The sequence below is a fragment of the Cricetulus griseus genome, chromosome 10 (genome assembly GCF_003668045.3).
Source record: "Cricetulus griseus strain 17A/GY chromosome 10, alternate assembly CriGri-PICRH-1.0, whole genome shotgun sequence".
Lineage (NCBI taxonomy): Eukaryota > Metazoa > Chordata > Mammalia > Rodentia > Cricetidae > Cricetulus > Cricetulus griseus.
The window spans coordinates 3,207,500-3,219,881 of NC_048603.1; the positions used below are offsets into that span (position 1 = coordinate 3,207,500).

The 12,382-nt window shown below is 45.5% G+C and overlaps 3 protein-coding genes across 3 annotated transcripts; 2 read left to right on the forward strand and 1 right to left on the reverse strand.

Annotated features, from left to right (window-relative positions):
* Positions 1 to 233: 233 nt before the first annotated feature.
* Positions 234 to 592, forward strand: LOC100750836 (40S ribosomal protein S27-like). Its single transcript, XM_035449644.1, has one exon. The coding sequence runs from the start codon at positions 275 to 277 to the stop codon at positions 527 to 529; it is 255 nt and encodes an 84-aa protein (XP_035305535.1). The 5' UTR covers positions 234 to 274; the 3' UTR covers positions 530 to 592.
* A 3,700-nt stretch (positions 593 to 4,292) lies between these two features.
* LOC113834289 (dolichyl-diphosphooligosaccharide--protein glycosyltransferase subunit 4-like) lies at positions 4,293 to 4,591 on the forward strand. The gene is made up of 2 exons (XM_027431549.2): positions 4,293 to 4,408; positions 4,507 to 4,591. Exons 1-2 carry the CDS (start codon positions 4,293 to 4,295, stop codon positions 4,589 to 4,591), a joined length of 201 nt encoding a protein of 66 aa, XP_027287350.2.
* A 2,995-nt stretch (positions 4,592 to 7,586) lies between these two features.
* On the reverse strand, positions 7,587 to 11,947 carry Utp23 (UTP23 small subunit processome component). The gene is made up of 3 exons (XM_027431420.2): positions 11,710 to 11,947; positions 8,372 to 8,546; positions 7,587 to 8,100 (listed from the first exon to the last, which is right to left on the reverse strand). Exons 1-3 carry the CDS (start codon positions 11,895 to 11,897, stop codon positions 7,717 to 7,719), a joined length of 747 nt encoding a protein of 248 aa, XP_027287221.1. The 5' UTR covers positions 11,898 to 11,947; the 3' UTR covers positions 7,587 to 7,716.
* Positions 11,948 to 12,382: the final 435 nt, after the last annotated feature.

A 12,382-nucleotide genomic window follows, 5' to 3' on the forward strand; every position in this document is an offset into this window, starting at 1 on the left:
GAAGATGGCTATGATTTTTACCCCACATGGAAGACCAACACTGTGATCTAGACAGTCATGAGTTACAAAGCCTGATGATTGTAGATTTCATCTAAGTCAGTTTCATTCATCCCACATACAGCAAATTCATTAAATATGTGACACAAATGTCATCAGCCATTACTATCAGACAACGGTGATATAAATTGGTTGAAAAGACAATGTTACAGGTAGCCGAGCATTCGCCAGCCTCACCTCAGAGATCTGGATCGCCGGTGCTATCGGAACCGTCACCATGCCTCTGGCTAGAGATCTATTACACCCTTCCTTGGAAGAGCAAAAGAAAAAACATAAGAAGAAACGGTTGGTTCAGAGTCCAAATTCTTACTTCAAGGATGTGAAATGTCCAGGTTGCTACAAGATTACTACAGTTTCCAGCCATGCTCAGACAGTGGTTCTTTGTGTAGGTTGTTCAACAGTGCTATGCCAGCCCACAGGAGGAAAACCCAGGCTCAAAGAAGGCTGTTCATTTAGAAGAAAGCAACACTAATCATCTATACATGTTCCTGAGTTTGTGTTTTTCACAGAAAGCCTTGTCAAGTTCAGTGACCCTACCAAGACTCTGTAACTATGCTTGATTTTATCAAGTAGACAACAATGATCTCCTAGTTTGGTGTCAGTTTTTCAATAAAGTTTTAATTATGGACAAAAAAAAAGACAATGTTACAGGTGTGCTGGAAGGTGATGGAACGTGTAGATACAGCCTAATAGGTTCTGTATCTGTAATAGGTGTACCAATAGGTACACCTAATTGGGTGTATGCCCTGGAAAAAGATACTGAGATCCTACCCACTTCCTCGCCTTTCACTTACTGGTTGCCATGAGGTGAACAGACCCCGTCATATAATCCTACTATAACATATTGTGCCTCCACGGGCCTAAGGAACAAGGCTAAACAGACATGGGCAGAAACCTCTGAAACCATGAGCCAAAATAAGAATTTCCTCATTTATAAGTGGTCCATCTCCTATTTCCTGTCCCAGAAGAGAAAAGCTAACTAACACAAGCATGAGGAAGAAGAAAAAAGAAGAAGATATGTCTTTGAACTTCAAAAACATCCAGGTTTGAAGTGTCTAAAAGTATTACAGCAGGGAATAAAAACACAATCAAACCCAGAGCTGCTCCCTGCCTGCCCAGACATCTAGTTTACCACATTCTGAGGGGGCTCAGATGGAACAGGACACGAACACGGGTACCTAAATCTCAGTGATGGTTCTCAAACATTCCCTTCATGCCCAACTCTCTCTGAATGAGGAAAAGTGCGACAGGCCAATATGGACATGGTTGCTCCAGCTGCACCCTGTTCTGTTGCTCACCATTAAAAGGTTTACATTTGCTGATTCAGTTTTGGAGACAGAACTCCCCCATCACAGCGGCTTTATCATTTTCACCTCAAGTTGCTCAAAACATCGTTGTGACACAGTTGTGTAAAATGCAAAGTGTCTGGAAGATTTATCTGTTTAGCCATTCCTACCTGTGGGTTATCTGTAACGTTCTAGCAAATGAATGAAACAGATGGCAGCTTTCTGACTGCATCGAGCACCAGACAGTGAACATTAGGCTGCCAGAGATTCACGTGAACTTAGTTCCCAGGAAGAAAAGAAATGACATATTAACACACAAATAAAGCTCATTTCCTTGTTTGTTTGTTTGTTTGTTTGTTTTCTCTTTGAAAGAAACCAGAAAAATGACATATATTCTTCCTTTTTTTTTTTTTTTTTTTTTTTTGGTTTTTTGAGACAGGGTTTCTCTGTGTAGCTTTGGAGCCTATCCTGGCACTCACTCTGGAGACCAGGCTGGCCTCGATCTCACAGAGATCCGCCTCCCAAGTGCTGGGATTAAAGGTGTGTGCCACCAATGCCCGGCTGACATAAATTCTCTTTCCGTCCTTAGCATCCAAAGTACTCAGCATATTTTGTTCAGTCCTCTTGGTTTCTCTACTAATTCATGAATCCATTTCTTTACTATGCTTTCTATGGGTACATTTTTCAAACAGCTTTACCGATATGTAATTCATTTAATAGATGATTGAATCACTAAGTATACAAGATCAAATGATGTTAACATAGTCTCATGACAATACATCAGTCAGTAAATCAACTTTACTCTTTTTATTGCCTCCAAAAGACATTCTGCCCCTTTCCCTCTTACCTATCCCATTTCCTTTCCCCTGGCAATTAACCTTTTTTTTTAATACTATAGATTTGCTTATTCTGCATATTTCATAGAAACATAGTCATACAATACTTGATCCTTTGGGTTCTTTCAGCTAGAAAGTTTTCAGGGCTCAAATATCCCACAGTATATATTTTTATTTCTTTTTTTGGGAGGGGAGTGAAGGGGAGGTTGAAACAGGGTTTCTCTATGGCTTTGGAGGCTGTCTTGGCACTCACTTTGTAGACCAGGCTGGTCTCGAACTCACGGAGATCCACCTGCCTCTGCCTCCCAAGTGCTGGGATTACAGGCATGCGCTACCACTGTCCAGCTATTTTTATTTCTTCTTTACTGCCATGCAGTATTGGATTTCATCTTGTTTCATTTGTCAGTTAGTGGACATTTGTGATGTTCCTGTTTTATTATTAATAATAATGCCACAGTACATTTTTGCATATAAGTTTTATTTGGACATCTGTTGAATTTCTCTGAAACATATCCTGGGGAATGAATCTGCCCCATAATGTTGCAAATGCATATTTAACAGTTTGGAAGCCTGATGGACTCTTTTCCAAGCGAGTTCTACCATTTTAAAATCACATTGTTTTTTCCCTTTTCACTTGCTATTTTCTGTCTGATTACATACAGAAGTCCTACTAGGTGTGAGGTGACACCCTGTCGCAGTTTACTTTCCATTTATCTGGCGGCTAAAAATGTGGAGCCTCTTTGCGTGTGCTCCTCAGCCATTCGCAAGTTTCTTTGTAATGGTGTCTGTTTATATTCTGTGCCTGGTTTTAGTTCCTGTGTGGTCCTTTCGTATTAGTCATTGTTCTGTTTTCCACACATGTCCTTTACGACATATGTGTTCCCTCTCATCCTACTGTTTGTCTTTTCACCTGGCAACTAAGAGCGATTCTGAAGGGAAGAAACGGTCCGGACAGTGTTTCACAGCTTGTGAAGACAAGTGTCAGATGTGACGTTTGCCTGTCCTGTCCTTGGCTCTCTTGGTATTGGTTTGTTTGGTCAACTGTCCCCTAGCCAGTCTCCTTTGTCATTTAGGGAGAACTGATTGCTTTACCCAAGCTGCAGAGAGCGAGAAACAGGATTGACCAATTAAAACCTCTGCATTAGGTCAAGAAGGGGGGGGGGAACAACAAAAAACAAACAAACAAACAAAAACCTCACAACACTTATGAGACAGCGGGAATAAAGAAATAATAGAAGGCTGGAGAGATGGCTCAGAGGTTAAGAGGATTGACTGCTCTTCCAGAGGACCTGAGTTCAATTCCCAGCAACCACATGGTGGCTCACAACCATCCGTAATGAGATCTGGTTCCCTCTTCTGGTGTGCAAGCATGCATGCAGATAACTGTACACATAATAAATAAAATCTTCAAAAAAGTTTATTAAAAAAAGAAATAATAGATTTAAAGTCCATGACAAATAGCTGAGAAAAATAACTTAAAGGAGGGGAGGTTCGCTTATCCGCTCAGGTTTGTTGGTTGTTTTTCTCGTTGGGTTATGTTCTTTGCTTCTGTGTGTGTTAAGGACTGGCTGTTTCACTGTGTTGAATAAGGTGGATTCTCCGTTCTCCTTTGCCTTACTCGAGCATGCAGCCTTGGCGGGGATCTCTGGTACTCTGCCAATGATGGCCTAGCTTTTGACTTACTCTTGCTTTGTTTGTTTTGTTTTGTTTTTTGAGACAGAGTTTTTCTGTAGCTTTGGAGCCTGTCCTGGAACTCTTTCTATAGACCTGGCCTCGAACTCAGAGAGATCCGCCTGCCTCTGCCTCCCAAGTGCTGGGATTAAAGGTGTGTGCCACCACCACCTGGCTTGAGATTTACTCTCCTAATGAGAGGAGAAATTCCATTTCACTTTTCCTAGCCTAGTGACCCTCAATCTATGCACGAGAGACAACGTGACTGATGATGCATGCACTCTCTGTGGGTGTCTAACAATGATAAATTGTGGAATGAGGGGGGGACAGTAGGGAGCTCACAAACCTACTGCCCTTACTGGACTCACGGCTTCCCAGGGGGGCTCTCTCCCACCTCGAGCTTGTCCAGCGGTGGCGTGGGAGCCCAGCGGAGCTGGTCAGGATGATCACAGACCTGGAGCTCGCCATCTTCGCCAGCATGCTGGGCGTGTCACTTTTCTTGCTTGTGGTTCTCTGTCACTGCGTGGCAGTCAACAATCCCAAGAAGCAGGAAGGAAAGTAGCGCTCTCTCCGCCCCAGGGTTCCAGGACATAGTCTGAGGCAAGACGGAGGGTGTGAGGGGCCTTCACTCGTCGCTTCTTCTCTCCTACCCAAAGCACCCACACCTGGATTTTTCCAAACAACTTTCATTTCCTCAAAGTCTTCCTTAACCCTATGGAACAAGAAGCTGCCACTGGATAGGGCCCAGTATAGGGGCTGCTTTCTTTTCTACTCCCGCCCCACAATACAAAAATATAGATAGATAGATAGATAGATAGATAGATAGATAGATAGATAGATAGATAGATAGATAGATTAAAAAAAAAAAAGACTTCCTAGGGGAAGCCTTACCCTCTCAATGAGATGATGGGACAAACTTAGCAGAAGAGGATGGAGGGGGACCTGGGATTGGAATGTAAAAAATAAATTAATTTTTACAAAGTATATAAAAAACAAAGTAATTAATCAAGAATTATTTAAGGAGTAGAGCAATGTCTAGACTTAACCCTAAGCTGATGAGATCCAACTGACGTAAGACATCCTGGTTGCAGGCGTCTGTCTTCCTCATGACAGAATTAGCAGTTGTAGAGGAAGGAGTAAGATCTTTACGTAGAGAAGTGCAAATGCCTCGTGAACAGACTTGGCCTAGACTCTTCAGCCTTTCGCGTCAAATTTTCAGGGGCTGTTGGTGTAGTTAGTTGTTCATTTTGTTTCTTCCTAGCAGACAATTCCCAGGTTCCTATATTGAAGTAATATTTGGGTGGCTGTGTTTTTAAAAGATTAAGTTAACATTACACGCTGGGTACTCTGAAACCAAACAGAGGTACTACAATTAGCCAGGATGTTTTAAAAACCAGTTTAAATTGTTCCGAAGCAATTTTACAAAACTGACAAATGGATAGTGGCCACTTTCACCTGACATCCTCCTAGTTTCCTTGCCCACAGCCTCCTCCTCCCCACAAATCTCTCCTTGGGACCCACAAGACTAACCAGGGCGGTCCATGTGACCATCTGTTTGAAGCCAGCCACTGGAGCATGGGGGCTGGGGGCTCCGAGTGGGTACTCAATGAAAGTGATCCCCCCCCATAAGAATCTATCTGCAGCAAACGGTCAGAAGCAAATGGTAGGGCCCCACGAGCCCCTCCCCGACCATGACTGCTAGTCAGGCTAGGTGGGCCCAGCGTAGGTAACAAGTTTTGAGTTAATGGTTGCAGTGATTGTATCCAGTCTAGAAAATGGCATTTTGCAGTCCCTCACCCCATCTTCTGTCTCTTAGTACACTCCCTGAGCCCTCTTCTGAAATGTTCCCTGAGCCTCAGAGGGGACGGTAATAATGTCTCCTTTAGAGCCGGACCCACAAATAGTCATGACTGCATCTTGGGGAGGCATGAGTCTCTCTGTGTTCACCATCATTCAGGCAAAGAGAGGCTTCTGTGGTCAAATCTGGTAATCTTTTTTTATGTTTTCTTGTTTTGTTTTTGTTTTTCGAGACAGGGTTTCTCTGTATTGTTTTGGAGGCACTCCCTCTGTAGACCAGGCTGCCTCGAACTCACTGAGATCCGCCTGCCTCTGCCTTGAGAGTGCTGCGGTTTTGTTAAGGTGTTAAGTGCAGATATGGAAAAGGGTGTTCGCTGCTATGTCAGTTTAGGGAACCATCAATAAGCGTCCCGTGTGAGCCTACTGCCAAGGTCGAGGTGGTTAGCAGAGCTTACAGTACCAGGAATGGTGGAGGGCAACACCCTCCCCCATCTCTGTGGAAGAGGGCTAGGGCTCTTTGATAGTTTTGACTGGGGATAACCAATCCTTTCTCTCCGTTGACATCTATACTAACGATTCTTAGGATAAGTTAATACAATAAAATGGCTTTTAGAACATTTTAAAGATTCTAGGCTTTTCATTCTATCTACACAGGAAAAACTGCTATTAATCTTGTCAAATCACAACCATCTTGTTTTACATAGTCGCAGACATATAATATTCCTAACTGAATTGAATAATTTGGATACTTGAACAGGATTACATTATTTCATAATTCTTGCCATTGAGTGGAAGTATTCAGGTCAGCTATAAAAACAAAAATCAATATCCTAATCAACACCTGGGGATGAAAAATGGCAGGTTTTCCCCCAGGACAATACTCTACACAATATTTAAGACATTTGACATGACTTTCGGCTAAGAATCATGTAGTTTGTAATATGGGCAGTAGATTCTCAGAATATGGGATCCTTCCATGCTCTATGATTTATTACAGCAAGAGAATACCAAAAATAAAAAGTCTGGGAAATCAGCATGACAGTTCTCTGTGACCCAGTAGAAAACCTAGCCACAGTGGAGCACATCAGTAGAACCCAGCCAAATATTTTGTGGGAAAAATGACTTGGCACTATCAGGTGAGTGTAACTATACAGGAAATCAGGTTGTGAGAGCCTTTTCGTGTTCCTGGAAGGCAGAAGACAATTAATGATGGTATTTGGATTCAGAAACAGCAAGCAATGTAACAAATTCAGCCACCATACATGCCACTTTATCCAGCCATGAACATTGCTGAAAATGAGTTTGTGACTTAGATATTAGAAAAATACAAGGTGTATGAGCATGACTTCCAATCTATTGAGAGCAAAAAGTAGCATGATATTGCAGAGATAGAAAATCAACCTATGAGTGTGGATAGTTTCTCAAAGTGTCCAAGGAACTACTTTCTGAGCTCCTTTTAAACTTTTATTGCCATATATTAACTGTATAAAATAATGTTTTTTTTAATCCCTTTTCCCCTTGAGCACTGACTTTTACAAAGTACATTCATCTGTTCTTTTTACAGGTATGGAGGTTTGTGGGAGTCAGCTCTCTTCTCCCACCACCTGGTCTCAGGAATCGATTTGGTCATCACACTAGAGACTCTCTGGGGCTCAGTGGCCAACTGGCAAGTTAGTGGTTCAGTGAGAGACCCTGTCTCAAAAAATAAAGGTAGAGTGTGATAGACGGAGATGCTTCATGTTGGCCTCTGGCCTCTTCATGTACCATAGTCTCTGTCTCTCAGACACACACGCACGCACGCACGCACGGACATACGCAAACACATACTCATGTACACACCACACACACACATACCACTTGGGAAGTAGGAGAGGAGAAACAGGAGCCAAGAATTTTATAATCAAAAGCACCTCTCAAAGCAACTGAAGATGAACGCTGATAAAGAGACCCAGTCACTCTTTAATTTGAAGCAAAAGTGTATGTGTCAGAATTCATTTACAAAAATAAGCTTAGTCCTTTGCTGTAAACAGTTTCACAGTTTTAGCAGCAGAGAGTAGGCCCGGCACACATCATGCTTCCACTCCCTGCTGCTCAGAAGGCACTTTCGGGGTCGATCTGTTCCGGGTTCTTTTCCTCTTCCTCTTCTTTTCTGAGGCAGGGGACTTTGCGTCGGGTGCTTTCTTCTTTTTCTTCAAGCAGCTGAGTGGATTGGGGCCGCCCACCTTCTTTTTCCTCCTCCTCCTCCTCCGCTCAGGGTTCCTCACGAGGCCTTGCTCCTCCTTCAGTTGCTTGATGCTTTCTTTCTCGTGCACTGAGACCAGCTGGCCTGACTCCACGGCCTTCACAAAGGCCACTGTCCTGGGAGAAGGCTTGTCTAGCACTATGGTGTTCTGAATAATGAACATGAGAGGGATCCCAGGGCTTTTCTTTACTTTCACAGACACATTCTGATCCTAGGAAAAAGAAAATGGATTCAGTTCCTCAATCAAGTTTAGTACCTGAAATTCAGTGTATAAGAGTTTAGCCCGGCGTTGGTGGCGCACACCGTAATTCCAGCGCTCGGGAGGCAGAGGCAGGCAGATCTCTGTGAATTAGAGGTTATCCTGGTCTCCAGAGAGAGTGTCAGGATAGCTCCAAAGCTACACAAAAAAACACTATCTCGAAAAACTGGAAAAAAAAAAACCTAAAAACCAACCAAACAAAAAAAACAAAAAGTAACATCACCTGTGTTGCCACAAAATAATGATGAGGGTTTCCCTCTTCCACCATGGACAGGAGACAGTCCGATCCACTCACTGCACTCTTGAAATGACGACAATTTCGAACCTGGCATTTCTGTGCGATCAGTTTGGCTCCGTATAATTCCTTTCCCAGGGTTTCTAACTCCTTTAACACACATCTGGTGGGAAAAGAGTCAGGAGAAGCTTACAATCACAACAGGTGCCTTCCTTCTGTTTATACAAAGCAAGCAGAAACACATCACTCAAGTTTCTAAGATATAAAACTATACCAAGGAAATGTGAATTTCTAGCATGGTGGCCATTTTCTTCTTAATTGAAGACTTGAAAAAACAGACACTCCAAGTGGAAAGAATATCAATGCCAGAATATACGGAGCACTTGTGTGTATCAGAAGCATGGAGAGGGCTCGCTCTTCACATATGTTATTGCTTAACCTCGAATGACTCCTGAAGCTAGGTGATAAATTGAATTAATTTCTAACTTATCCTCAGAGCTACAGCTCTTATAGAGGTGCTAGATACAGTAAGCCTTCTAGATGCTTGAAGAGGATTCCAGGTTGCTGTTACAGCTTCTAAGTATACTAACACAGAATCCAAAGCAACTTGTACAGCTTATTTAAATCCTGATTTTTTTTCTTTTTGGTTTTGTGAGACAGGGTTTCTCTGTGGCTTTGGAGGCTTTCCTGGAACTAGCTCTTGTAGACCAGGCTGGTCTCGAACTCTGGAAGAGCAGTCAGTGCTCTTACCCTGTGAGCCATCTCTCCAGCCCCCCTGTGCCTAGTCTTAATGTATCTTGTTATGCCGTGTTTGGTTCATATCTCTTGGAGGTCTGCTCTTTTCTGAAGGGAAACAGGAGGAGTGGACTTGGGGGGAGGGGAGAACTGGGAGGAGTTGAGGGAGAGGAAACTGCAGATGGGATGTATTTATTGTATGGGAGAAGAACACATAAAAAATAAACAGCTGGTAAACAGCGAAGGATGAAGAGGAGATGCTCTACCTCTAGGTCAGGAAGAGAGATGGGTCAACAAGAAGGGACATCCTGCTCCCTGCAAATGCTGGGTATCAATGTTTTGCTGCATCACTCTAATTTGTGTTGTTTGAAAAACTGATGGTGGCACAGACCTTTAATCCCAGCACAGAAGCAGGTAGATCCGAGTTTGAGGCCAGCCTGGTCTACAGTGTAAGTTCCATGATGGCCAGGGCTACATAGGGAAACCCTGTCTCAGGAAAGAAAGAAAAATTCCCCAAGTTACATTTTTATTCTTTTCTGTTTTTGTTTTTTTAGATAGGGTTTCTCTGTGTACCCCGGCTGTCCTGGAACTAGCTCTGTAGACCCAGCTGGCCTCAAACTCACAGAGATCCATCTGTCTCTGCCTTTCAGGTGTGTGCCCCACTGCCCAGCAGTTTTTAAAACAGGCTCTTGCTCTGTATATAACCCAGGCTGGCTTCAAACTCATAGTAATCCTCCTGACTCGGTCTTTGGGAGTGTTCATATTACAAGTGTAACCTACCTGGGCTGGTTCAAAAGTTAAATCCTTTAGGGAGAAATGCTGGAGGACACATGTTAGAGGACACATGCTAGAGGACATGTGTCCATGTAATACTTCTCAACTGCTTTACAGCATAACACTGTAGTATTCATACATTGGTATTTGTATGGCACACAGGAATAAACAAATTACTTAAGTTCAGTAGTGACCAATTCAGGGGCATAGGCTTTACAGATAACTCTCAAGGCTACAAAGATCAAAAACTGGAGAGTATAAGATATATGAAACATCTAAAATTTTCTGTGTTGAGCCAGGTGGTGGTGGTGGTGGTGGCGCACGCCTTAATCCCAGTACTGGGGAGGCAGAGGCAGGTGGATCTCTGAGTTCAAGGCCAGCCTGGTCTACAAGAGTGAGTTCCAGGACAGCCAGGACTATACAGAGAAACAAGCGAGCAAACAAAACCAAACAGCATCACCACTTGTATATTTTCTAAATAGACTTACTCCCCCTCGGGTCTGAACAAACCCCAACTCTAACCTTTTACAATCACACCCCCATGCTTCCCCAGGGTTCTACCCTAAGTGTGCTCACTTAACACGAAGTGAGGAGGCAGAGATGAGGGATGGAAACAGCCACCGAGGGTTGAGTTTGTACACTTTACAGCCCATGAAGGCTGGGCCTTGGTCCTGCCCACTAAGTGTCCTCGGGGTCTGGAGCCGCACTTGCCATGGGCCTGTATTTATAAATGGCCTTGGGCAAAGGTTTCAGTCTCCAGTCTGGACTTCCTTCCCTGGGAACTGAAGATGATACCTCATAGGCAGTTGGAAGCTTGAAAACCTTCTGGGTTAAACTTAAAGACACCAACCCCTATAGACAGGCAGGTGGCTTCTGTATGATGGAAAAATGTCCTGGGCACACTATGCCTCATTGGACGTTACATCGTTACATCAACTCTGAGGAAGTTACTCCCTCTTCTTCATGATTACGCCATTTCTTGCCTGAAACCACAGAGCTCGTTAGTTAAGATCGGGACCAGGGCCAAAGCCTAGGCCTGCCTGCTACAAAACACCAAACAAACAAACAAACAAACTTAGGTGAAAAGAAACTCCCCAGTGGGCTGGAGAGATGACTCTGGCTACCCTTCCAGAGGTCCTGAGTTCAGTTCTCAACCATCTACATGCCACAACACTGTACACATAACAAATAAAAAAATTTTTTTTTCGAGACAGGGTTTCTCTGTGTAGCTTTGGAGCCTATCCTGGCCCTCGCTCTGGAGGCCAGGCTGGCCTCGAACTCAGAGATCCGCCTCTGCCTCTGCCTCCTGAGTGCTGGGATTAAAGGCGTGCACCACCAATGCCCGGCACAAATAAATCTTTAAAAAAAGAAAAAAGAAAGAAACTGCTCAGTGTATCGGGCGGTGGTGGCTCACACCTTTAATCGTAGCACTTGGGAGGCAGAGGCAGGGGGATCTCTGGGAGTTCACATCTACAGAGCTAGTTCCAGGACAGCCAGGGCTGCACAAAGAATTAAAAAAAAGGACAAAAAAGCAAAGAAAGAAAGGAAGGAAGGAAGAAAGGAAGAAAGGAAGGAAGGAAGGAAGGAAGGAAGAAAGGAAGGAAGGAAGGAAGAAAGAAAGGAAGAAGTCCCCAGTGTTAAGTCGCAGGCTGCGCTGTGATGCTAACAGACAGCATCACTGGGTCCTTGGAAAGGGGTTTCAGTTAGTCTTAGCCAAAGAAGAGAAAGCCAGGGGCATTCGCCCCGCCCCGGCCACACCCCGCCCCGCCCCCGCCCACACCCCGCCCCGCCCCTGCCCCGCCCCTCGGCTCACGCACCGCGTGGTGCACAGCTGCGTCTCCCCCATCAGGTAGCGGGGCAGCTGCTCCCGCAGCTGGATGCGGCCCCGCAGCGCCGCCTGGCAGAAGGTGCCGTCCAGGAGGATCTGGTAGGGCTCGCGGACCCCGAAGTGGTTGCGGAAGAAGCCGAGGTGCTTCTTGGCGTGCTTCTGCCTGGTGATCTTCATGTCCGCCGCCCGCGCCCGCTCGCTTCCGCACTCCCACAAGCCCCCGCGCGCGCGCACGCCGCCCGGAAGCCCAGTGTCCGCCGCTCTTCGGAAGCGCACGTCCCGCCCCGCGCGCGCGCGCCGGGTGACGTCACCCACAGGGGCACGCCCACTCTCCGCTCCCGGGCGCCGGCCTGAGGGGGCGGGGCCTGCGCCTATGCCCAGAAGGGGCGGAGCCTCCCGCCTGCGCCCAGAAGGGGCGGGGCCTGCGCCCAGAAGGGGCGGGGCCTGCGCCTATGCCCAGAAGGGGCGGGGCCTCCGCCTGCATCCCGCAGACCCCGAGGCGTAGCGGGTTCGAGCCTTGGTGGCTGTGTGTGAGCCGGGCTGTGCGAGCCGGGGGCGCTGCACACGTTCTTGCCGCGTGTCGCTTGTCGCCCGGCCCTAGGGAGTCTCTCAAACGCTAGTAATATGCAAATAACCAGTGAGGACGCCACCGGCCCAGGTAC